This window comes from Gasterosteus aculeatus, chromosome X, assembly GCF_964276395.1.
Source record: "Gasterosteus aculeatus chromosome X, fGasAcu3.hap1.1, whole genome shotgun sequence".
Taxonomy (NCBI): Eukaryota; Metazoa; Chordata; class Actinopteri; order Perciformes; family Gasterosteidae; genus Gasterosteus; species Gasterosteus aculeatus.
Window position 1 is genome coordinate 11,811,272 of NC_135698.1, and position 25,203 is coordinate 11,836,474.

Genomic DNA, 25,203 nt, shown 5'->3' on the forward strand with positions numbered 1-25,203 from the left:
CTAAAAGTTACATTTTCTGTCTTTTTTCTATTGGGCTGATCTGAGTTTTACGATCCTTTGCACCACCAATTAGAAGTATTATGAGCAGCGAAGCTGTCTGGCCTTTAATATTCACAACCGTCTGCTCTGGGAACAACAGATGCTCCGGCAGAAAGTCCCCCTTGTCTATTTTTCTCTGGTGGGCAAGTCTTATTTTTGGAGCGTGCTACACATTAGACGCTGCAGTGAAAGAAAGATATGGCCTACATATTGAGTGATCCGATAGAGGCTTTACTGTGAATAAATCCAGATTCTTGTTAGATTTTGATAGATTATTTTATCATATATGCAAACAATTGGAGAACAATGTTGTGTGGTTCGCACATTTAGCCCTGAAGCTGCACAGGATTAGGTACTTTTGCATCAATACATTTTCAGGAGAAATATTGAAGGTTGAGGGACTAGCAAAAGAATCCTTGTTGGTTATTGTCCCAAATTGTCAACCTTTTTCTTTATTTTTTCTCTTTCTTTTTTTGAACAGATTATCCAGAATCCTGGGGTTTATTTATTAAGCAATACACCCCTTTCCTTCCTCAAAAGGAGCTTTTAAATAAGTTTCCCTCATGCGATGCTGTTCTTCTTTTTACTCCAGTTCTTTCTTACAAAGTCCCCTTAGTTTGCTTTAATTTTCTTTTTTTTAGGAGATCTAGCTTTGACATGTTGTCCCCTACATTACTTCGGTATCCTGACTAGATTATAATAATATATAGTTTACTGAATTACTCAAACAAATGTCTGTTGTAACACACTGTGACTAGGGTTTATCCTGCTGCACACCATCATGTTTAATGATGTGTCTAAAAATAATATGTATCTATAATAGGATGGTTTTCATAAGGATGCATCACATCATATTAATATGAGTGTTCAAATGTTATTATCTAGGACTTGATATCTGCTTAACGACGTTAGTTCATTTTTAAGCCTAATTACATGATCTGCTATTGTGTTGTTATTGACTGATATGATTCATATGGTGCATTGCAACTATTCATGGTTGTAATTTAACCTATTTTAAGAGCTCCCTTTTGAAATGAGTTTTGAATGAACTTTGTCTTTTTAGCTCAGTTGCTCATTTAACATTTTTATGGCCTCAACTTTCTGCGCCGCAAATAACCACGTTGCAGATGATGAAGCCTCTTCTCCAATACTCAGATTCACAGAACCTTCTGCAATTAAACTATTTCCATGTGTCTTTAAGAGAATAACAGGCCCAGCAGAAAGAGGTATAGAGGCTAACATGTAGCCAATATTATTCTGTTGTACTTTCTTTTTTCATGCAAGGCTGCCCTTCGCTCCGTCTCTGCCCATCAATTCCTCGCTTGCTCTGTTGCTTTGTGCTGCTGTGGCGTTCTGTCCAGAGCATTGTCTTTAATTAATGCACACCAGGTCCTTTACATTTTGGCTTACTTGGCGCCTCAATGAGCTGGAGGAACAAGATGGAGACTCTATTTCTCTTTCTCTCTCTCTTTCACACACAATGGAAGTGAATCGACCTCCTCCCGGCCTGCTACGCTTTAGAGCCTGCTTGTGTAGCCAGCCCATTAGGACTTGTGTGCAAATGAAAAATAAGTTTTCATCCTTTAACCTAGATAAAACCTGTTCAGCACTTGGCCGTATTGATTCGTTGTCCTCATCCTCCAACACAAGCAGACATTCTGTTCATGTTTGCGTGGACATTACCAGGCTGAATGTAACTTGACTTGCTTTTTTTACACAATGTTATTGAGGACACAATGTGGTGTTATTTCTGTGGCGGCCAAACTTTTGGAGAATTTCATTTTTATTCTACTTTGGCTTACAAGATCAAATCAAATCAATTTTCTGCTGCCGTTTCAGTTCGAGGCTCGACCTTTGACCCAGGGCTAGTCCACGCAAGTGGGCTATCTCAGCCTGCTGAAGAAGACGGGTGAAAGCAGTCACAGCTAAGCCCAAGGCCATCTCAGATATGGATTTGTATCTCTGTCCTTTCAAGCGTAGAGCACAGGGAATAGAACTTTCTTAGGGAGGCTATTAATAGGAATCTGAAGCTACAAAATGATGCCATTGTCCACCTCTCTTTCTTCCATACTGGTTCCATGTAACCCGTTCTCCAGGTTCTTTACATCCCATTCGCTCTTCATATACTTATCTTTACTTCACCTTTCCTCTTGGGGTTCTCCCCAACAGCTTTACTTGTCTTTGTTTCTCTGTTGAGACTTCTAGGAGCAGCTACGTATGTCCAGACATACACTGAATAGTCTTCTAATGGAAGCGAATACTTACATGTTTATGTATTTAATAATAATACGCTTTTTTTAAGAGTAATATAGAGATTGCTACCAAATTAGTTGTCCATTGTTAGGTGGCATCATGACATTTGGTTTTCATCTGGGTGGCTGGACTGAAGGCTGACCTGCGCGGCCATGTTTGCATACTCAGAGAATCAATAAGGCTCTATTGATGCCTTCACGCTGCCATTTCCAGCATCATCATGTTTGAAGTGCACCCATGGAAATTGTGGAATATTAGTTGGAAGCTTGCCATTTATACACTGACTTCATTTTTACTCTTCAAATGGGACACATTGGTCAAATATATTGAATAATAGAATAACAATTTAACATTTTAACTAGGACAAAGATTAAAAAATATGCTTTGATTAATCTCATGATTGTTCTGTGATTAACAGTGATTAATCACATTTTGCGCAAAATTCAACAATACATAAACTATGTATTGTTGATACAAAACTAGTATATTGCACCCTTTTTGTTTTATTTTAAGGTAATGTTATCAGAACAATATAAGAGGCATTTTCCGGAATAACAGCAAGTTAACATGCAGCACATGAATATTGGTTCAGCATTTCTCTTTTATCAGGGAGCAGCATTTGCATAATGCAGCATATCCTCAGTGGTAAGGCTCTCTGTTAGAGTGAGGTAATGTGGTCTAGCATTTAGACTTTTTAGTCTGTAAAGACATTTCCTTTGAATCTCAGTCAAAGGAAAAATATTTTAGTGATGCAGGTTGAGCAATTACCCAATGACAAAATTACTTTTAACGTCCACTTTCTTATCCATTTCTCTGACTTTGCATTTTCCTACTCCTCTGCAAGCCAGTTGCTTACGTTTTCAGACGATGAAGAACTTTTTTTTCCTTTTGAACAATTTTACCAACACGAGAAAAACACCTTTCAAAAGGTATATTTTGTAACATCTACAGGAAAAACAATGTTTACATTGATGATGTCGGCCCGGGTTAGGGCAAGACCAGCGCACGGCGGTTTGCGTCCTTTTACAAACTCTGATTAACCCAATTTTAACTAATTAAAACAGTATTTGCCTCCAAAGGTCTAAATGATCTCATGCGGAAGAAGACGACTTGAAACCTGTGTTTACTGAGATAATAAATCAAGTGAAAGGTAGGGTCATGTTTCCATAGACACAAGTTTTAAGGACACTCCTGCATTGGCTTCACCGACTGGAATGGGGATGACAATATTAGACTATTGAGGGATTCTTCTGAGGGATGCGGGTTTTGCTGTCCTCACCTTAAATCTAATAACACACAAGCAGGATTGATTATTTTATTTTTAAGGGTGCTAAAACCATCAGAATTCTTTAATATGTGTGACATTTTACTTTATTTATTTGTGCGCTCATCTTCCGTTTGTAATCCTGATGAGCACAGCAGTTGTGCTTAAAATGCATGCCACTTATATCCCAATGGAGGATTGCATTAACGATGAGATTACCTTTAGAAAATATTCAAAACTATTCCAGATGTGTCTTCAGTATTATGCAGAACTGGAAAATTAGTTTTTGTTCTGTTTTAAATTATAATAGAGGTAAGAGAGGTGCACTGTGCTCAGAGAGCAACAGCAGCTGACCAAAGAGATGTAGTGAAGAATTTCAGCCTGTGAAACTCAGCCTGAATGTAAACGCTAATTATAAAAAGATTCTGCGCTATATGATTAAACGGTCCAAATAGGACCTTAGTGGACACAAACATAGTGGCGGATGGGGAAGGTGTGGGTGTGCACAGGCAAGGATAGTATAGTCAATATTTACCCCGAGTAATTGGTCTACACTTCCCCCAGCAAGATACATAGACGTCCGGCGTCATCCCTGCCTTATCTCCTCCGGCTCTCCCTCACACACTCACCGCGGGACCACGCACCGGTGGTTTGGGCGGTGAGTGATTTCCTGTGCTGGGACGCTGTCATGTCCGTTCACGTTGTCCCGGTGACCTCGTTGCTATTATTCAGTTAATAAGCACATAGAGCAGTCTCTAATGAGCTGTGTGGCCACAGTTACCTTTGTAATGAGGTGGTTATGTTACTCCCAAAGGTGCTCTATCGATAGGATGACACGGGTATAGCAGAGAGCAACTCACAGCCTTTCCTCTTTTTGGCTGTCAAACTCTCTCTCTTTTTCTGTCTCTCGCGCTCTCAAAGCAACGCTCCCATTAGCCTGAAGTCCTTTTGATTGGCTCCCCCCTACACTCGTTCTGTGTGGGTTTGAACGGACGTCAGCTGCGTCTCAATTCATTGTAGGACGCTGGGCCGGGTCCTCCAACAACAACGCATAGGATGAACTGAGCGGTCTCTGAAATGGGACGGTCTGGCCTACGGGGGGACCCCCTTTTTGCGTCGTCACCTCCGCTGCTCCCGTTGCCTAGCAACCTGCGCGCTTGACAGTAAAAGCCTTAAAATCCCAAGACGTATAAAATACAGAGAAGATAATCTTCTTACTTCATTTAATTTAGGATGATATATATCAGGCTGAGAGAAGAGCATTTTCCGTTTTGTTTAAATGCAAATTAAATCAGACAATGTACTTTCAGCTAAACGTAATTTTGCAATCTTAAGGCAGAGTGCATCAATCAATACTGACAATAAAAACCACAGCAGCAAATGTATGCAAGGACATACCACAAAACAAAAGGAGCCAAACAAACAAGTTGAGTTTCTTTGTGTATTTATTCTCAATGTTTGTAACGTTACTGACTTAGAAAGTGATATTTCAGGTTCATAACTTGATCTCACTTTGTTCATAATATGAAGTATAAACAGTACATAAAAGCATCACAGCATCTGTAGGATGTTATTCAGCCTGTGTGAGTGTGTAAAGTTGAGGCGTTAAAGTGACTTTTTTTGTATGACATAGATACGACATTGGTTACCAACGTCACCTAACTTAAGCCATTTTATGAACTAATATGTAACGTTGTATATCATTACAGTTCTAACGTTACATATTCGAGTGAATTATATTACTTAACATTACATTTAAATGTGAACTCTCCCCCGCGCTGCTTCCGTCCTGAATAAACAGAATTCTCGCCGGGCCCGCACTGCATGCTGGGATACGCTTAGGACAGATCAGATTGTGTCCTCCAAATCAGCGCCTGGAGGGCTGCGCCGCTCGGCCGCGCCCATAGGACCAATGCAACGGGACAGCCGAGTTGCAAAGTTCCAAAGTGATGTATTTTCAGTCGGCATTTATAGCATTTTATTTCGTTGCTGGTAGGAATCCATAGTGTAGAACTATAACATCAGGGTTACGTTATGAGGAACGAGTCAGAATGAGAATTAAGGGTGTCTGACATTGACAGAGCAGAAGGAAATGAACAAGGACAGGAGGGGACGAGCCGGGGGGAGACTGAAGGAATATGGCGGTGTTTTTCTCAAATAGATGAAATGACATTTGGTTGTTTTTGTATTCCTGTTGGGATTTGTATTGTAATCACTGAAATTTTCCACCACACAGGTGACACTAATGAGAAGACACAAACAGTCCGCTATCTGTTTTGTTTTTTCGGGGAGGCAGTAATCACGTATTTGCATAACACTTTATTGCATGTGACCTGGAACAGTTCCATTGGGCGAGGCCTCTCACCAATGATATACGATAATTGGAATGCTTTTCAGTCCCCATAATTCACGAGGCCCTTTGCATTTTACCCATCTCTCCCCCTCTTGTACATTGCAAGAGACAAAAGGGGGGCTTGCATCACCCACAAATGATCAGACGGGTCGCGCTGTCTCACGAGGGGATCTTTCTATGGTTTCCGCAATCTGCAGCAGCAGGGTGATGATGTAAGAGCGGATGATTTCAATGTGTCAGTCACTCAGCGGTACTCTGGGAAGTAGCTACCAAGTGCATATCAACTAGCTGGCAACTCGGGTTACGAATTCACAAACACTGACTTTCTATTCGAAAGCGCTGCCTTGTTGAGAATGTGTCTTTGTAATTGTTTGATAGAGAAAACAAACCGCAAAGCACAAAGTGAATTCATTTATATGATTTATTTTGACATAAAGAAAGAACAGAGGCCGTGTCTTCAAACAGCACTGTGATATGACATGTTTCATCCCTTGGAAATATGGCATTTCTGATTGATCTCTTAGAAATAATAATATTTATCTGCGTGGTGTAAGAAAGAGTTACTGGTTTAGAACACCGTCACTTGAGGCCTGAAGGTCCACTGCTCCTCCGTCCTGCTCCATAGTGAAATGAGGTGTCCAGCACTGCAGCACAGAAGTGTTCCTCGGCCTGTCCCGAGCTGCTCATTACCGCCCTATAGCGTTGTTTACGAGCTTAAAGTGTTCTCCGCATAGTGTCAAACCTCCGCCAAAAGACCATGTTTCACATTCCAGCCCATTATACCACAGCTGCACTGCGTCAACTAGAAATGCCCGGAATAAGCTCGGGGCACATGCGGCTGGATGCTTTTATTCCTGGTCAGCGTGTATGTGTGTGTGTGTGTGTGCACATGCGTCTATGTCCGAGGCATCATGTCCTCCTTCTTTTTTTTTTGTTGGATGGGATTGTTGTTGGATGTGTCATCTGCCCGATTGGGATACTGCCAAGCGCTAAACTTGCTTCTTACGCACACCACGCTGTTAACACTGAATGACCCCCCGCTTCCGTTCTGTATTCACGACTGTGTTTATTTGCAATGAGATTGATATAGCTTTTTAAAGAGAGACACTGCCTTTATTGCTTCTCTTGCTATCTTTAGTGAATGGAGATAATAACTGTCTTCCTGTTTGATTGTGCTGATGCACATTGCGGGGGGAATGCAATATCTCTCGGGTTTAATAATCGCTTCTCTTTCTCTTGTCTTCCTGTGTTGTTCTGTTTGTGTGTCGCCCAGAGAGCCAGCTTCTCCCGGGGAACAACTTCACCACGGAGTGCAACATCCCGGGAAACTTCATGTGCGGCGACGGGAAGTGTGTCCCGGGTGGGTGGCAGTGTGATGGATTCCCCGACTGCTTTGACATGAGCGACGAGAAAGGCTGCCGTGAGTGCAATCTAGACCTCATTACCTTGTTTACAGGCCGTAGCCGTGCGAGCGCGTGAGGACAGCCCATTTCGAGACGCCAGATCTCAATTCCTCAACTCCTCTCTGCAATCAAACATTCTCCCATCGCTACCCATCGAGCCGTAAAGGCCGTGTAATCCTAATTGTCCGCCGATTTAAACAAAGCGTCTTCCACGATCCGTCCCCGCGCCTCACAGCGTGCGTCCGTCCTGCTGGCTGTTAGAGCCGCTTCAGCACCAGCTGAATCTTAATACCATCAAAGCAAAGGCCGATTACTTCTTCTGCGCGCAGCGATAGTAGCGCATGCATAATTCTACTGTAAGGCTGCAGTAATAGTTCCGTTTGGATCTTCACTTTTAGTTGGCTTTGATCTCTCTGGCCCGCCGCTCCGCCTCTTCCCCCGCCGCCGTCTCGGCGAGAGCTCCACGCCGAGATGAGAGCCCTGATGGAGGTTGACTTTAATACGCATATAGGAACATCTGAAGAGGTGTCCTAGACTACATAGTTTATGTACAGTTTTGTTGTTAAATATCCCTGTAACTTTAAATAAGTCACGCACCACTTGGATGGATGGGTCCTGTGTCCCAGATTCTCCTTGTTCATTGGCCTTAAGCTGTCAGCAAGTGTTATTTCCGATGCATTGAGGCTAATTTCATCCGAATGAGATACATTAAGTGCTCCTCTTCCATCTAGTCGCGCATGTAGCGTTTCATTCGTTGCACTCAAATTCATCTCGAGTTCTTTCGATTCGAACCCTCAGACAAGTAAGACTTTCTTGTCTTTCTGCTGACTCTACGTGCTGTACGGGCGAAGATAAAAACAAGTTATCCTTAAGCGTCACGCTCAGCTGGCCTCTCTGGTTGTCAGAGGACCGTTCGTGTTTTGTTGTCAGCGCCCACGTTATCTGCTCTGGCATAAGTAGGCCTAATTATGCTCAAATAGACGGCTACTTGTCAGTCGATATCTCCGGTGACTGCTCCGCAAAACTCCCCAGACAAACCTTGAGCCGCACGAGGGGATCTGCAGGGGTCAGCCAGAGGGGGGGGAGACGAGGGAGAAAGCCAAGGAGAGGAAGTAGAGCGGAGGACTCGTTAACGGTGGCTGCAGCAGGAGCCGGATGTCTATTATCTGAGGGGAGCAAAACGCCTGCGAGCTTTGAGGCGGCACTGCTGGATTCTCTGCAAGCACAATCCTAATTAGACACCCCTCTTAAGAAAGACACACAAACCAACACACACACACACACACACACACACACACACACACACACATATTTAACAGAGGGGATGATACATTTGCTAACTGCACATTTGTTGACTTCTTCTCATTCTATATATATATATGTATATATATTTAGCCTGGGGGTCATGTGTTGATCCCTCATGTCTTATTAAATAATGATAATTTTGGAAACTATATCGAATGGGGAACACAAAGGAGAACAAATCGATTTGGACTTGCAAGTGTTTTGGACAAGCGTGGAAAGATCAATTCTCTTTTGAATCCGTATGAAATATGTGAACTTTGCAATGCACACACTCTCTGGGGCTCAAGTACTTTGATCGTTTCGGTCCAAGTTCGCGAGACCCAACAACCCCACACATGAACTGACGATGACTCTGACCGGTGTTAAGGTTTCGGAAAGCTCTCGAGGGAGGCCTCAATCCTTTGTTCTCGTCCCGGCCGGAAACAAGGACACGAATGAGTCAATTCGTTTAAATTCAAAAATCAAAAAGTATTTAATAACTAAACAACGTTATAAGGAATGCAATTACAAAGTGAAATACTAAGCGAACAGTGGAATATTTCGCGAAATAGAGAATCCTCTGAGCAAGTCTAAAGTGACTTTTCAAGGCGGCTGCAGGTCAGATTCTCCAGTCCTTTTCCCCGCTTTGGTCCTTTGAAAACTCTTGAGGTGTGTCTTCTTTGGTGCATTTGAATGTCATTGGCCTCTTCTCCAAAGGGTCACCTCCTCCATTGTCCCTTCCACGTCGAGGTGTGAATCTGCAGCTGTAACCTGAAACCTCTCTGTCCTAGCTGTCCCTCACATTCCAATGCACTCAATGTAGATACAGTTGGCTTTATGCCCCAATGAGTGAATTTAACAAAGCATGCATCGTTTAAGTCTTCATCTTATAACTAGTACACTTTCATTACAACAACCCATCATTAATGATCACCGTTCATCACACTTCATCTTAAGATCTAATACAGTTCATGTGGTCCAATTCTCAAGACATTCGCCTCAGTCGGCTGTCTTACATTAAGTTGTTCATTTATTACCTGACAGGAGAAAAAACTCCCAAAAAACCCTCTTTGGGGATAAAATTGGGAGAAATCCATAAAGAACGGCAATTGGCATCCGTCCCCAGGTTTTAACATCACATTGTGACAGAATGTTAATGTGTACAGTGTTTATATGATTTAAATGACTATGAATTGTGTTTGATTGAAATTGCATTCACTTCATCTAACATGTTAATGTAACAACTAATATCTAACATCACACAAACTATAATTCTAACACTAAACATTATTACACGTACTATAATTTCCTGACTAGGGGTGCACTTCTGGCTTAAATCCCTAACACCGGCACCAGCAGAAATCTTTCTCCACGTAACTTTAATTCCCGGCAAACCTGGTGGGCATTTGCTCGATGGTGTGTGTCGGCCGAGTTGTCTCTCTAATGGTCAGATTGTTTATTCCCTCCTCCTGCCATGGCCCCGTTGCTCTTGTTTGTTTGCTCTTCCGGTACCCTCTAGCAAATGGGTCAACTCGAGTCACGTAAATACCTTTCGCTTGCACTTCAATAACAGTCTGGGCAGAGAGCAGATGTTGTATCTCCATCCCGAGTTTATTGCCATTAAGATTCAGCTCATTGTATTAGTGTTCTACTGAGCGAGGCCAGGATCCCCTTAGAGATCATTTTAATCAAATCCAATTGTGCAGTGTAACCCCTGCTTTGGGCCACGTAGCTGAATTTAAGATGAAACAATATCAGTAGTTTTCACAGTATCACCAATACTGAACATCTGCTTTACTCTGGTGTGCTTGTTTGCATATGTGATGTTTTTTCAAGCTGTGTCAGGGGACAGCCTGCTGACTAACCTCATACAAAGAGGTCAAAAGTACCACCCTGCTCTCGGGTGTCCATGACAACAGCCTGGGAGACTGTTGGACAAAATGAACCCTGACAGAGGAGAGAAGGAGGAGAGCTTTACTGAGCTCACTGGGCCTCACAGGCAGGAATAGTGTCTTTGAGCAGACGTGCAGCGGGGCTGAACGGGTCACTGGGCGTGATGTATTACGCCAGAAGTGAGGAATACGAAGACAGTGGGTCAAAAATGCAGTTCAGAGAGAAAGAAAGAGAGAGAGAGAGAGAGAGAGAGAGAGAGAGAGAGAGAGAGGGATGTTTCAAAGAAATAAGCTGGTCCTGCAAAATGATGTACCAGAGATGCTTCTCATCTCCTCATATGTAGCTCCAAGGCTAATACACCCGTTTTTACACTTGTGCAAAATCCAAATGATACAACTTGTAATCTTGGGTTTCCGGCCATGTTGCTGGTTGAGCCCTTCTCTTCTTGAGAAGAATGGTCCCCTGCCAGCTGCTTTGACAACACCAAAGGGGTCGCAGGATAAATCAGGAGTCATCACATGATGGTTCAATGGTTCAATAAAATGAACCGTTGCCCAATTCAATGCACCCTCTGGTTTTTACTGCATCATCCTTATTGGGCCGGTGCAACTAGCAGCTAACAGTGTGCAATGTTGGCCCACTTCAAATGCATCTTACTGCATTACCTGAGATTGCAGAGCCAGTCGGCTGACTGGACGACTCCTCTTTACCGGAGCTACATATCTTAACATATACTTTTATACTATTATGGCCTGCGTTACTCAATCGCTGCGGGACACACGGCGAGGAGAGCAAATTGGAGGCTTGCCCAGCGGTGGACTGATGTTTTGTCGGTTGGTTTTAGAAGTCTATTATTACTTCATTAGAGCACGGGATACGACCATATAGGAGTTTTCATTACCCGATGCCAACTGTTTATTGATTCTGTTACAGTTAGGGGGGAAAATGAATTAATTTCAGAGGATTACTAGAACGTGATTATATTATTGCGTTCCGCAGTCATAACGCAGCCGAAGCCTGGAGCGACATCAGTGCTGCTTTTTGTTTTTCTGCGTACTGACCTCCATAAAATGCCCACGAGAGGTTGAGCTCAAAAGAGCCGCTAAATGCTTATCAACAACAACGTGTTCCTGGAGAGCAGCGCTGTGAAATAGCTGAAAGGACTCCTGAGGGCACATTTTTCTTACATTTTAATTTAGATATTTAGGCCCAATGCTCAAAATAGCAGGTGAAGGGGATGGGTGACTTCGACTAGGAGTGTGTTTGTCTAACAGCAATCCCCAATTCACTGACTTGAAACACACAAAGCCATATTTTTCCGTGAAATGTTTTTATTATTGTTTTTACAATCTTGCTTCCTTCAAAAATACGCATTTTCTGCTCTGAGAGTGTGTTTGCGTGTGCGCCTGCGTGGGTGTGTTCATTCATGAGGGGAAAGGGAAAAAAGCAGGTGGGATTGGAAGACTGAGACTGTCTGGGTTCGCATGTGTGGTTCCAGCACGCATGTCAAATTACAAATTGAAAGACGGTGAAAAAAGGAAATGAATATGGTGCACTAATAGCAGGGAAAGTAGCGGGAGGTCTAGGTCTGCATCCCCATGTGCTAAATGTCCGACTGATTAATGAGCTGCTGTAATTAATACCAAGGAACAGGGATGAAGTATTGATGAGCGTCTTCCATACAGTCTCCTTTGTCTGCTTCTGTCTCCTGACGTCCATTTTCCTCTCCTCTCCTTTTCTATATCGAATGCTGCACCTGGCAGATCGTTAGTCACAAATTAGACGAAATGATAGCTTTGAAATGTTCAAAGAGAAGAAATGTGACCGTTTCAATTAAAAGCACCGTGTTGGGTGCTACTAGTTGAAACATCCTCATGATGAATATTGCAGCAGGGGCTTTTTATCCAGCAGATCCCACTCGCTGCTTTCTCACTATGCGCTCTTTCCTTTCCGTTCTGCTGAAATCTATCTCAATATATATGTTAAGACACATGTGGCCACCCTGGCTTCCTCGTCTAGCATGCAGTTTGAGGGCTTTGCACAACGCCCCATTGGCCCGCGAACACGTGGCCCTCGAGATGAAGGCAGCGATACGACGCTTGCTGCACACGGGGGGTTATTGTATGCTAACGTGCCGGGCTTAGACGGTGCAACGCACCGGGTGATTATTTCTGATCCCGCAGCCCTCTGGACTGATACTACCCTTCCCCTCTTGCTCACACCCGGACAGCATTACCTATTGATTTCCTCCCCGAAGAAACCTCAACAAGGTCAGAGAAGCCTTTCGAGCCGTCAGCTGTCTCCACTCTTTCGCTGCCTCCGCCGGCCGCCGCTCCAACCGACCCCGCGCTGTTTTCTCACTTGTTAGTCTCCTCCTCCCGTCTTCCTCCTCACTCCTGCCACTCATGCAGGCCCATCACGGCCGGGGCTACCTGTGCCGAAACAAGTTATTCTGTTCTCTCGGGATTTGAGGAGAGTGAGAAAAGGGGAGAAAGTGTGGAGAAGGGCATAGAGGTGCGTATTTGGGGGAGAGCAAAGCACTTCCGTCTGCAACAGGAGTCACGCTGTCAGATTGAGCCTGACATTAATGCCGAGGGCCACAGGGGACCTAGAGACTGTGAAGAAGCATTTTGATGCTGCCGGATGGTCTGGATTTGAACATTTGTTTTTTCCTTAATCACAACCTTTGAGTTTAAAGCTGTGAAAATAAAGCGATGGCTGCAGGGACTTTGTTTTGTAGAAAGTACGGTGCAGCATTGTAGGCGAGATTTCTGGCAGATGTGATTATAAGCGCCTGTGTGTGCAGGATTGTGCAGGAGACCTTAAACCACAGAAAGAGGGGGGCGGTATTGTTGCGTGTGCTTTTGTGCGTTTGCTTGTGTGTCCTCCAGCTGTGCGTTTCCGTGTGATCCGGCCGTGTTTTTCTGCCAGTTTACGGTGCAACCTCGAGTAATCAAGCTTGACTGCTAACCACTCACTTTCATTTGTGCTGCTCGGCCGAGCACTGGGAATACGTTTGGAAGTCACCCAATTTTTTGCAAAAAACAAAAGGCTCAGAGAAGAGAAAGTAAAGTTGTTGTGGGACTAATGCGGCTCAAACCAATCAGCAGAGTGTTGACAGACGGGATTGAGACTGGGGACGCTGGGTCGTCATAGGTCACAGAATAAGGCACAGGTGCTAAAATCCATCAGCGCTACCTGCATTTGAAGCCCCAGACCTTGGAGTAAGACATGACACCTTCAAAGGATCATCAAAGGACGGCTTTTCTTCTCACCATTTCCTTCCACCCTCAACCAGCTTCTCCTAATTAATTTTTTCCTCCTCTCCGCTCTGAAAACGGCTCAGCTCAGCCTGCAAAGGGCCACACAACCCCCGGAATACAGCTGAGTACGTTATCGCTCTGCTTCCAACCAGTCCTTGCCGCTCCCACCCACGGCTTTCCCTTCATAAGCTTACCCTTTGCGTGACTTTTCAGCTCATTTGGAGCGCGCACACTGGGTCAGAGGAAGCCTGCCAGCGGTGGACGTAGTAATGAGGATTCGGATGAGGGAGGGAGTGAGTGAGTGAGGAATCTCGGAGCAATAACAGAGCTATAACAGAGCTATAACAGAGCAATAACAGAGCAATAACAGAGCTGTAACAGAGCTGTAACAGAGCAATAACAGAGCAATAACAGAGCTGTAACAGAGCAATAACAGAGCTGTAACAGAGCAATAACAGAGCAATAACAGAGCTGTAACAGCTGTAACAGAGCAATAACAGAGCAATAACAGAGCTGTAACAGAGCTGTAACAGAGCTGTAACAGAGCTGTAACAGAGTTGTAACAGAGCTGTAACAGAGCAATAACAGAGCAATAACAGAGCAATAACAGAGCTGTAACAGAGCTGTAACAGAGCTGTAACAGAGTTGTAACAGAGTTGTAACAGAGCTGTAACAGAGCTGTAACAGAGCTGTAACAGAGAAATAACAGAGCTGTAACAGAGCTATAACAGAGCGACGTTGTGGCCAAGACCGCCAAGCAGATTGTTCAAAAAGCAGTTGGGTGTCTGCGCGCACGCAGAGGAGCGAGACTTTATGTTTCCAGACCAGAACATTGTTCCTTTATTTATCATGACAGGTAAAAAATAGAGTTGGAAACAAATAAAATAAATAAAAATAGAAAGTCTTATTATTGTTATATTGCCTTTGTGGCCAGACAAATTCAATTCGCCCCTCCACGACTGCATGTTTTTGTATCTTTTATTGGTCTGTGCGGCTCAACGGCTCTGTGTTTTGTCTCTGGACAGAATGAGGTGTACCGAGCAATATGAGCTCCGGGTGGTTAGACCCTCTGCTGTCCAGGTAAACAAAGGCTTTCCAGACAGGAACACAGAGATCGGGCGCTATCCCAGCTTCCTCCCGCGTTCAGGGGATTACATTTCACCCCCCCGCGGGGCTGTTGCGCCTGGCCCTCCCACCTCGCTACACGTAATCGCTGCAGCTTGAGAGAGCTCATAAATCAGCCTACCGCAATACATTGCAGAGGGAAAAATGTGCGCCCCCGGCATTTGAGACGGCACCATGCCAACCTATGAGCGCGCCAATTCAGCCCTTTGTGTCCAACAGAGGGGGGGGGGGTTGGTGGCTTCTTGAGATGTCTAGCATTTCCACAAGCCGCCCTCCTCCCCCTCCATCCTTTTGTTTCTCTGGAGGGTTCAATATGTTCAGAATGCTGTTTCCTCACTGGAATTAGCGATCATACTTGTCCTGTTTGATACTATACAAGTACCTGAGTTTTGTCAGCGGTTTTTTTGTTTATTTTCAAAATAATAATAACAGCAACTTGATAAAAAGTCTTGAAAATTACTTTACAATGTCACGGTTTTTAATGCAGCAAGAAATCAGTCAAAACTGCCATTTATATTCCAGCATATTATGTATACATAATATGCTAGAATATAAATGGCAGTACTATACTATATATATTACTATACTATACTATAGAGTATATAAACATTTAACAGCATTTAACTGAATAGATTGCCCCCATTTGTCACTGAATGTAATATCAGCATCATTACTTGCTTCCCTAGTCTCCAATAAGTACAATTAAGACAGCTCTCACAAAAGGTTTAAGCTTTAGTATTATTATTATGCACCTGCAGGGAATAGTTCATGAGCTAGAGTAGAAGAACCAAGGTGTGAGCCATGATACTGTAAATAAACTATGGATGTCTTTTAAATCTCTTACAGTCTCAGGGATTGCGTGGTGTTTTATTTTTTTCTGCTGTCTATTTTTCCGAATCTACCTGCCATCTTCGGCCTGTGCTGGAAGATATCACCGTTGGCCTGCTTAGGCTGATCAATGACATAATCTGTTTAAGTCCTGGCCCACACGATTTGCTCTCTTTGTCTATGTCATTAACTTCTTTTTCTACTCTTATCGGTACCTCGTGCTCAGGATCTTACCATTTAGTCTAAGCATTACAGAACCCCCCCCCCCCCAAAAAAAAGAAGCTCAGTGATGAATTGGTCTCTAAAACAAAGCATCTGTTTGACAGTTTGAACGTTCTACCATGGGTAATGGTTCAATGGTTGTTATTAAATCATCATAGAAACATCATAAAACATGATGTAGTGCTTTAAGAACTGCTGCATCATCCCTTGGACTGATCATTTTCCTTTTCTTTTCTTTTTCCCTGAACCCTCTGTCCGTCTTTAGCTAAGGTCAAGTCAAAGTGTGCTCCGACCTTCTTTGCCTGCGCCAACGGCGTCCATTGCATCATCGGACGCTTCCGCTGTAACGGCTTCAGCGACTGTCCTGACGGAAGTGACGAGGAGAACTGCAGTGAGTCCCAACAGGATCAATGTATTCTAATCATGCTGTGGTTCATGATGTGCTCGTAATGGTTTACACTACAGCTGCTTCGTACCGGTGGTTTTGGGTATGCAACTATTCCCATACAATCTGCCACAGCAGTATTGCTCTATGAACAATGTCCCTCTAAATCCTGCATTTAGAACAGATAATAATCATGCTGACAGTATGGGTGGGAAATAGAAAAGTAGCAAATTCTATTCCATTTGCAATAAAGTTTGAGTCCTCTTCACAGGTTTGTATCACTTGTAACTTCCCAGTCTGCGCCTTTTGTTTCTAGCTCTGCCTTTTAGATTATAACACATATTGAATCGAAAGGACTGAGGGAGACCAGGTTCCAGGTATAGAATGTGTTCTTGCGCATATTGCTTTTATCCTCACACGGCCCCCATCCCTGCTTCGCCCATTGGGGAGCGCGCATCCCGCCGATCGCTCACCATTGTCGGAGGCGGCGCTCCCTCGCCTGCAGGGCGCCTCGCTCACAAATCTAATCTAGCCATTTAAATGGAGCTTTGCTCCGCGCTCCCAGCACATACTGCGTCACCGCCGTGTAATTGTCTGGATCTTCTCAGAAGATAAATCTGCCTCATTTCACAGGAGCTAAAGACCAGAACGTAAAAAAGGAAGGGATAGTCAGGGTCATGTGGGTTTTCTTTTCAGTTTGATTTTTAGCGACTTATCGAGCCCCCAGATCAAATGATTTACTACTGTAACTCACGCTGTTTCTAATGTTTTATTTCTGCTGCAAAAAAAATCCCATGACGATTTAAAACCGCGGCAGAACAACTTGATTTGCTGTTAAATATTTGAGTCTCACCCACAGTTGCTCGTGTTTCTCTGTTAACTTTTTGAACTCCTCGCTGTAGCCCTGCTGGAACTAACACCTGACCCTTGACCTCTACCCCGTCCCAACCACAGCCGGCAACCCGTTGGTGTGCTCGGAGGCTCGCTTCAAGTGTCGAAATGGCCACTGTGTAGACCGCAGCTTCCTGTGTAACGGCCAGGACAACTGCCAGGACAACAGCGACGAAGAGCGCTGCCTGACTACGGCAGGTAAGCCATTAACTCGATGTTTGGAGTGGTCATGTGTGCGGAAAAGAGGGATGGGGGGTGGAACATCTGTTCAGGCATTGAGAAGCAGACACGCGAGAAGGACGATGACTTAGCGGCAGAGGACAGCAGAGCAGAGATGTTCCCGATCTCCCTGATAACTCACACGTTCCAAACTGCCTTCGTTGAGGTTTCGGTTGGTCGACATTTCGGACACACTGAAATCGCAGAAGCCAGCGAGAGGCGGTACAACAGTGAGAAACTGAGCATGTTGAACTGCTGCTAAGGCCACGGCCAGAACATGTAAAGGAGGATATTTTGAATTATCAGGGAATGCTTATTAGATTTAAAAGTTCAACAGGTACACAATGCCAAGAATCAGGCAAAAGTAGTAATATAGAGTATGTCTCTGATGAGAAAGATACAAGAGCATAAAACAGTTTTACTTCATGTATTACACATTCATGTATGATATGAAAAAATGTGTGCCATGACACTGTTTCACTTCATAGAGAGCTAGTTTCAGACAGATGATGGCATTTTAACAATACACACATATTTGCAGAGAATTAATTAATTTAGAGTTTGTTTACTTCATAATTCCAGATGGAGGGAATATATTGCGCCACAAAAACTGACAATTGTTGTATTCATGTCAGTGTTTACAAAGTCTCTTTGATAAAGCACAGGTTTTGCAGGTGTGCAGCACATAATGAATCCCCTTTCCCTGCCACATGTAGTGCTATTACACCAGAAAGGTTACGTTGATGATCTTTCATGCAGAATTTTGAACAAACTAGTTAGATACGTTTCCTTTCACATTTAATGGGGGACGTCTTGAAATTGACACATATATATTAACAGCAACACAAGCATGAGCAATTAGATTAGAATTAAGTTGAGTCCGGATTGTAACCTCTGGCATGTTTATCTGTTTTGACAACCAGAGTGTGTGGGATTTATGTATAATCACGTCATAACTGTTAGAAAAATTGGCAGGACCTTTGTAGAAGATTTCAGAGTAAGTGGATGCTTGTAGATACAGTATTTACAGCTTTTCTGTTCAACCGGATAAAACGATGACTGGGGAGTTGGAAGATTCTGCCACTCAATATGTCACCTGACGATATTTCTGAAAACATCATAAAGATACGGAAGATCCACTGACAGAATATGTGCTGCTGTGAACATTTCTCTCTGTGCCCGTTTGACACACTCAAACACACCACTGCACTGTCGGTGTAACGCTGTGATGCTGAGGTCCGCTTCAGCTGTGCTTCCAACGATCCAGATGTGCATATGACCCCCAGCAGTAAAGCGTGGGCCTTGCTTTGCCTTGTGTTTTTGCTTTTGTTCTAGAAAGCCGTGTCCTACCTTATTCTTCTGTGACGCTGTTGACAAACAGATCAGATGTATTATTACCCCACAACCATATTAGGAAAGCTGATTAAGCTATTAAACTTATTTTCTTGACCTGTGTTAGTTTGCAAAGAGAGAATGAAAGAAAGAGTTTGTCCGTCGTCAGTCGGCCGTCCTTCTCGCGCTCCGTTCTATGCAGAGCCACATAACGCTGAATAGAGCTGTATAGCGGAGCGGAAATATGGATCGATGTCCGTGTCCGATGAACTCCATTTCCTTATTGACAAGTGAAGAACACCAACTTCACTGCTGGCACAATGTATGTGGGGCGTTAGTTGTCACAACCGACTCAATTTAGGAACCGCGTGAACAGCTCGCTGCCTGCAGGACATTCAACAAATGTTATGCACAAAAAGAACATTCAGCAATAAGTATCTATCTTGCAGACAACATTTTTAAGCAATTAGATAAATAATATCATAAAAAGGGGCTTTATTAGATATAATTTTGCATGAGAACAGTTACTATACTCCACTTCCAACACAAAGAAAGTGTTGGGCTGCTATTGTTCACTGAGAGGCTCTTCACTCTGCCTCTGTGAAACGTTGTGTTTGGTACTTTTGTTATATTCCCAAATCCTTTTGTGAGCACAGTTTCTAGTTTTTTTCAGCACGTATTTGTATGTAAGGAGAGCAAATGACCCCAATGTTCTCCAGCGTGTTTGCAACTTGTGTGGCGCTGCATCGAGGGCAGTTGTTGAGAAGTTGTGAGCTCCGGGTTGTCGTTACCTTCAGCTTAGTGTTTTTTTTTTTTTTTTATCATCGGCCTGTGCCCTTTGGAGGGAGTGAAGGCATCACTGCTGTTTGACTCTCTGCAGTTATTCCCTGTATGCACGCACGCACGCACGCACACACACACACACACACACACACACACATTTCCTTCGTGCTCTGACTTTGGCTCTCTTTATAATAAGCAAGCAGAGACCTGCAGGTGACAGATAAGGCATACAATATCCGTTCCAACCCACCCGAGCACAGAATATCCTTTCTGACTTTCTCTCCTGCCCTGTAACTGCTCCTCTGTTTAACTCCTCTTCCTCCTCCTTACCAATAATGACTTTCTTCAGCGTCTCCAGATTTGGCTACTTGATTTTGAATAGTCTAGAGAGAGACCCGCGCTCACCCTGGCAGCAACAGATCACCAGATACATAACCGAGCATTTGGTTAGCCTGCCTTAGAGGGGTGGGATAATTAGATCTACAGAGGCACCACCATCCTCGCTGCTCCTTTACGCCTCCAGTGCTTTTATTTTCCTGTCAGAGGGATTTAAAAAAATTGGATAGTTACCCACAAACCGCAGCACGGAGGCATTTTTTTAATCATTTATCGTTTTCTTTGATGGGTAATTGATTTTTGAAATAGCAGAGCGCTGGCAAAGTGGCAAACAGTTCAATGTAACAGTGCACTATCTTCTTTAACTGCAGTGGTGCAATCATCGCACGGCGAGATGGAAGAGTCGGGGATGGGGAGCCTGTAACCGATAACAGATAAAGGAATAGAAAGCCCTCCACGTATACATAATATATTGAACCGGAAAAGGAGTCACGAGGAGCAATGAATAGCAACGGGCGGCAAGTCAGGTGATTTCGGTTAAGAGAAGAGGGGGAGGTAAGCGATTAGCCGAGAAGGATGAAAAGGGGCGAGAGCATCCGTCCCAAGACGAGCCTCCGAGGCCGAGCAGTGGAGCTCCGGAGACGCAAATCACACAAATGCAAGTTTGGCAAAGCTGAGCTTCTCATTGCTGCGCCTGGTTCCGCGCTGCAGCGAATTGTCGTTGAAACGACGCCGCGGGGCTCACAGATGCTGAGGGAACCCTTGCTGAGAACAAGAGACACTGCATATCCAAAGAAGCATGTGCATGAGCGCATGACCGCACACACACACACACACACACTCAGAGGCACACTCGGAGGCACACAGAGGCACATCTGACAAGCGATTGTTCTGCATATTTAATTCCAAAAGATAACTGCATGACTTACAGAGGAAACTTGCTTAAGGTCACAGGACTGATGCGACTCAGTGTGAATCTGACCAGCACGGAAGTTGCACATATCATTGTACCTCATTGTGCATTAATTAATACAAGTACACAGTAGTAGTAGTTGGGGAAGAGAATGTGATCGGGATTGATTCTCCTCAATCTCAAACAATCTTCACCTGGGCCTTTTTCTTACTGTTTGAGGAGAGCGAGGGGAGGTTTAGGTGGTGTGAAGGAAGAGATGGAGGACTAGGAGATGGTTGGATGCCATCAAAAGCTCACCAATGACTGTGTGAAGCTGTGACAACAACAATCTCCAATCCGGCTTAAAGTTTCACAATGTTCTGTAGCTTTCAACATCACACAAGTACGCTACTTTCTCCGCTCCTCTAGACTCTAGATATACACTTTATTATCAGGATCACAATGTGTTGCCCACGTATGCATACATGCCTGAGCATACACGGAGTGCACAAAGAGTCTAATTCCATGTACACACGCTTCAATGCACACTGGACAGTGTGCAGATTTTGGAAGTATAGAATCACAGATTCTGTTGAACTTGGTGACCCCATCAGATTAATCATTGGCCTCGAGGTCCTCAGAGCACTGTCCATCAGAGAGAGGTTTCGGGCAGCAAGCTGACACGCAGCATTTTTCTGCTATATGAGTAAAGTGTCAAAACATGGCAGGCAACATCACCCTTGACCCTGATTGATTTGATGAAAATTTCCATACGCACTAAATAATATACAAGATCGGCCAAAATGAGAGATGGCAAATACGTTTTTTGTGAAACATGACTGTGTGTATTTAAAGTAAGTTGAAGACAGGTTATTCTGTACATTTTTAAAAGCCTGTCAGTGAGAATTACTGGTTTCGTCCTCCCCCAATGATGGCTGCCCAAACAAATCAGGTGCTCTACATTCAAATAACGAGTTGATCCTGTTTCAGTTTTCGTGGACGAGACGTGTGTGACGCTGAGGCGGTGGTCTGTTCGTTGCCGTCGTCACTGGCCACTCAGAATGAGAGAGAAAGGTGTAGGAGGAAGCGTGAGACGGTGTAAAGGAATATAATGGCAGCAGACCGAGGTGTGGGAGCGCGACGTAATAGTAGCAGTTTATCAGCCAACGCACAGACAGAAGACACAAATAGGGGGAGGCTGCACATGTCGTCGCCCATGGATCTGAACTCTGGAACAGTTTGAGGTTTGTGCTTTTGTTAGCCGGAAGCTAATGTCCACAAAGCAGAATACATCCATTTCATTTGTAGTCACATCGAATCCCTCCCTCCCTCCCTCATTCCCTCCCACTCGCCAAGTCTAAGTGTCAGTTTTTTTCAGAGCTGCTATTGTTTACAGGACCCTGTTGCTATTGGCCATGGCCACATGGGGGCGGGGGGGTCACAGGCTGCATGAATCATCCCCGTCCTTGAATCACGCCGTTGCCGTTTAGGCTCCTGTAATGAAAAACCTTTCGCTCCTAAACTTATCGTCATTTAGTCACCATGGTGATGGTGGTCATGTGGCGACCGGCACCGACAGACTTTTGGTGGAATAATGGCTCCACTGTTCAGGAAGAGTTGTACTGAGGGTTTTTGGAGGGGGGGGTTGTCTGTCTGTTGCTGCGTGGGTGTGCAAGTGATCGTTTCCCATCACATCGGTCCACAGTCTCTGCTGGTTTAGTCCACGATGGTTACGCCTGAATAATTGCACTCGTTCACAATACACTAGCAATTTAAAAAAAAATCCAATGATGCTCACAAGGCCGTTATAGGTCTCCAACAATATCGTGTTGATGAAAGACCAAGCGTTGTTGAGGCTGCACCAATACTGCTATTGACTCCTCATTAGTCACCCTGCTAAAGTACTCAATAGCTGTGACGTACTACCAAGTGTTGAGTTTAATAATGAAGTCCTTAATCGGTTCAGCGTTCAGCAAGACAAACCTAAAAGTAAAATGTAATCCTTTGTTGTTTTTGTAGTTTGCGCAAAAGGGGAAAAATGCTGTTTTTGAATTTTTAAATCGCATTAAGTAATGTATAGAGAAAAGTGGTGCACTGAATACAATTCCCTCTGATACCTTTGATGAAGGTTGGACAAATTGTGAAACATTACTTCCAAGGGATGGTTATGTGCCCAGAGCTCAATTAAATTTCCCTCCACACACCCTACTATCTTTCCTTAAGGCATGTCCAATGCTGCCATGCATAAGCAGCACAGTCGCTCTACAGCGTTGCAACTCTAGTCTGCCTCCCAGTATTGAAGGAAGACTAATGTAATGAAGGAAATAACAGAAGCTGAACTTTAAATGTAAAAACGTGACGAATCGACACGGGTGCATCTAATCCAAATAATCGGCTCCATAAATTCCACTCTCTTTCAGCCTCCTGCTTAATGGCTGAGACATTGCAAGGGCTTTGGATGACTGAGCACTTCCTCCCGTCTCATTGCTCAATGCAGCTTTACATTTTCACGCATGATTTCTTCATGATAACCTGACGGCAACTAATTCAGTATTAAAGATTGAAAAGAGGCGGCATGATCCCCACATTTATCTACAAAGGGGGGGAAAGCACCAAAATCGGACGCAGCCATTGTGAGCAACCTGATTGACGCTCTTGAGTGACCCATTAGGTGTCTCTCGCTAATGGGCCGGTGTTATTTTCTGCAAATGCTTTTTTTCGGCCAACACTGTGAGCGTGCACTCACCCATGACATGGCTGAACCGAAAGTGTTGCTCGACAAGGCACCATGCCAATTGTATACGGCGTGATATATATTCATTTAGGTGGTGATAAAGCGCAGGGTGCAAGGGTGTGTGTGTGTGTGTGTGTGTGTGTGTGTGTGTGTGTGTGTGTGTGTGTGTGTGTGTGGTTGAGTGTGTGTTGGGTGTGTATGTGTGTATCCATCAGGGAAATGCAAAGGGAGGGAAGGCTTTAGTGAAACGGAGGAAAAAGAAGAGTGCCCCAGAGAAAGGGAAGAGGGATTGCATGTCAGAGAATGTGGGAGCTGGAAATGGAGGATGGGGAGAGAGGGGGGGTGCTTTAGTATGGGATGGAGGGGGGCAAAGATGTGAGCGTGACAACGATGAAGCGGAAGAAGGGATGGCAAGCACAAGGAGGAGAGTGATGGAAAGCGAGAGGGATGCTGATGGAGGTGAGGGATTAGGGATAAAAATAAAAACAACATTAAACCATCTGGATGCATTGTGTTAAAAGACAGGGAATCATGAGCACAAAGAAGTGGAGTGAGGCAGCGAGATGTAAACAGCTGCGCTCAAAGGGGTCACGGCTGCTGTGTAGAGGAGGAATAACCACTGAAGACAGGCACTGAGTGGAGAAACGGGTTAGAGGGTACGCAGGAAATACGGGGTCTGCAGAGATGGAGGTGATCACGCAGAAACCTTCGAAATGGAGGGGGGGGGCAGGGAGCAAAAGTCAGAGCAACACTCAGAGGAGCGTGCAACAGGAGACGCCGGAGTGAGCGATCGGGACGGGCTGATGGATGTCGGGTGGGAATGAAGCAAAGCGCAGCAGACACGGGAAGAGAGAAGGCGCGGATGAAAAGCACCAAATACCAAAGGGAGAGCGGGAGTGTAGATGTGAGGCCGGTGGGATAAACTACAGGGCTCGACACCTTGAAGGAGGTCTTGCTTGAAGCTCAGATATTTAAGAGAGGGGCTCAGATTAGTTCCTACATGAAGCAGTGCTCATTGGTGGTAATTACTGGCTCCTGCCCCTTCTATCTCAACTGCTTATTGCTCTCTCTCTCTCATGTCTCTCATGCTATTCACCACCTCCTCATGCCCCACTGTCTCGTCTCATCGTGGGCCTTCTGCGCCCGCCCTCTGTTCCTCTTCCGTTGTTTCCTATGGCAGTCGGCTGTTATTATGTTCGGATGGGCAAGGCTTAAACGCAAGATGAAAATAACACCCGGTGTTGCTGTTGCAGTGGGTTTTTTTGTGTGTTTTCACCATCCCCTCGAATGCCGTCCTGATCCTTTCTCTCTCGGCCTCGCTCAGTCTCCCTCGTGTTCTCATGCTTTTAAACCCACATGCACGTTGCATTTCATGTAACCCGCTGGATAGTTCATAATACAGTTATACGGTTGCAGCAAATAAATGAAATAAAAAATACAAATATAGGTTTGATTTATGTAGAAGTAATAAATAACATGAACCATAAGAAAGTAGTAGAGTCCCATTAATCTATATTAATGTCTTTTTTTTTATTAGCGTTTGAGTTTAAAACAGATGGCAACACACAATGAAGGATAGATTTTCACTCATATGCGATCTGAAGGTTAACTAATAAGTATTGATTACTTAACAGGGATCAGAATGGCATAACAGAAGCTTTTTGGTCCCGTTATTAATCATCTTCCACACTGCTTCAATTTCCT

The 25,203-nt window shown here is 44.2% G+C and overlaps 1 protein-coding gene across 4 annotated transcripts in view; it reads left to right on the plus strand.

The window, feature by feature from the left end:
- Window positions 1–25,203, plus strand: part of ldlrad3 (low density lipoprotein receptor class A domain containing 3) — a 53,928-nt gene that overhangs the window by 15,755 nt on the left and 12,970 nt on the right. For 2 of the 4 annotated variants that reach the window (XM_040163366.2, XM_078082750.1), the window contains exons 2-4: window positions 7,183–7,329; window positions 16,193–16,318; window positions 17,267–17,401. In XM_040163366.2, coding sequence (XP_040019300.2) covers window positions 7,183–7,329; window positions 16,193–16,318; window positions 17,267–17,401 — 408 coding nt within the window. The remainder of the gene's footprint in view (window positions 1–7,182; window positions 7,330–16,192; window positions 16,319–17,266; window positions 17,402–25,203) is intronic. The other 2 variants (XM_078082749.1, XM_078082751.1) reach the window with 1 other exon arrangement.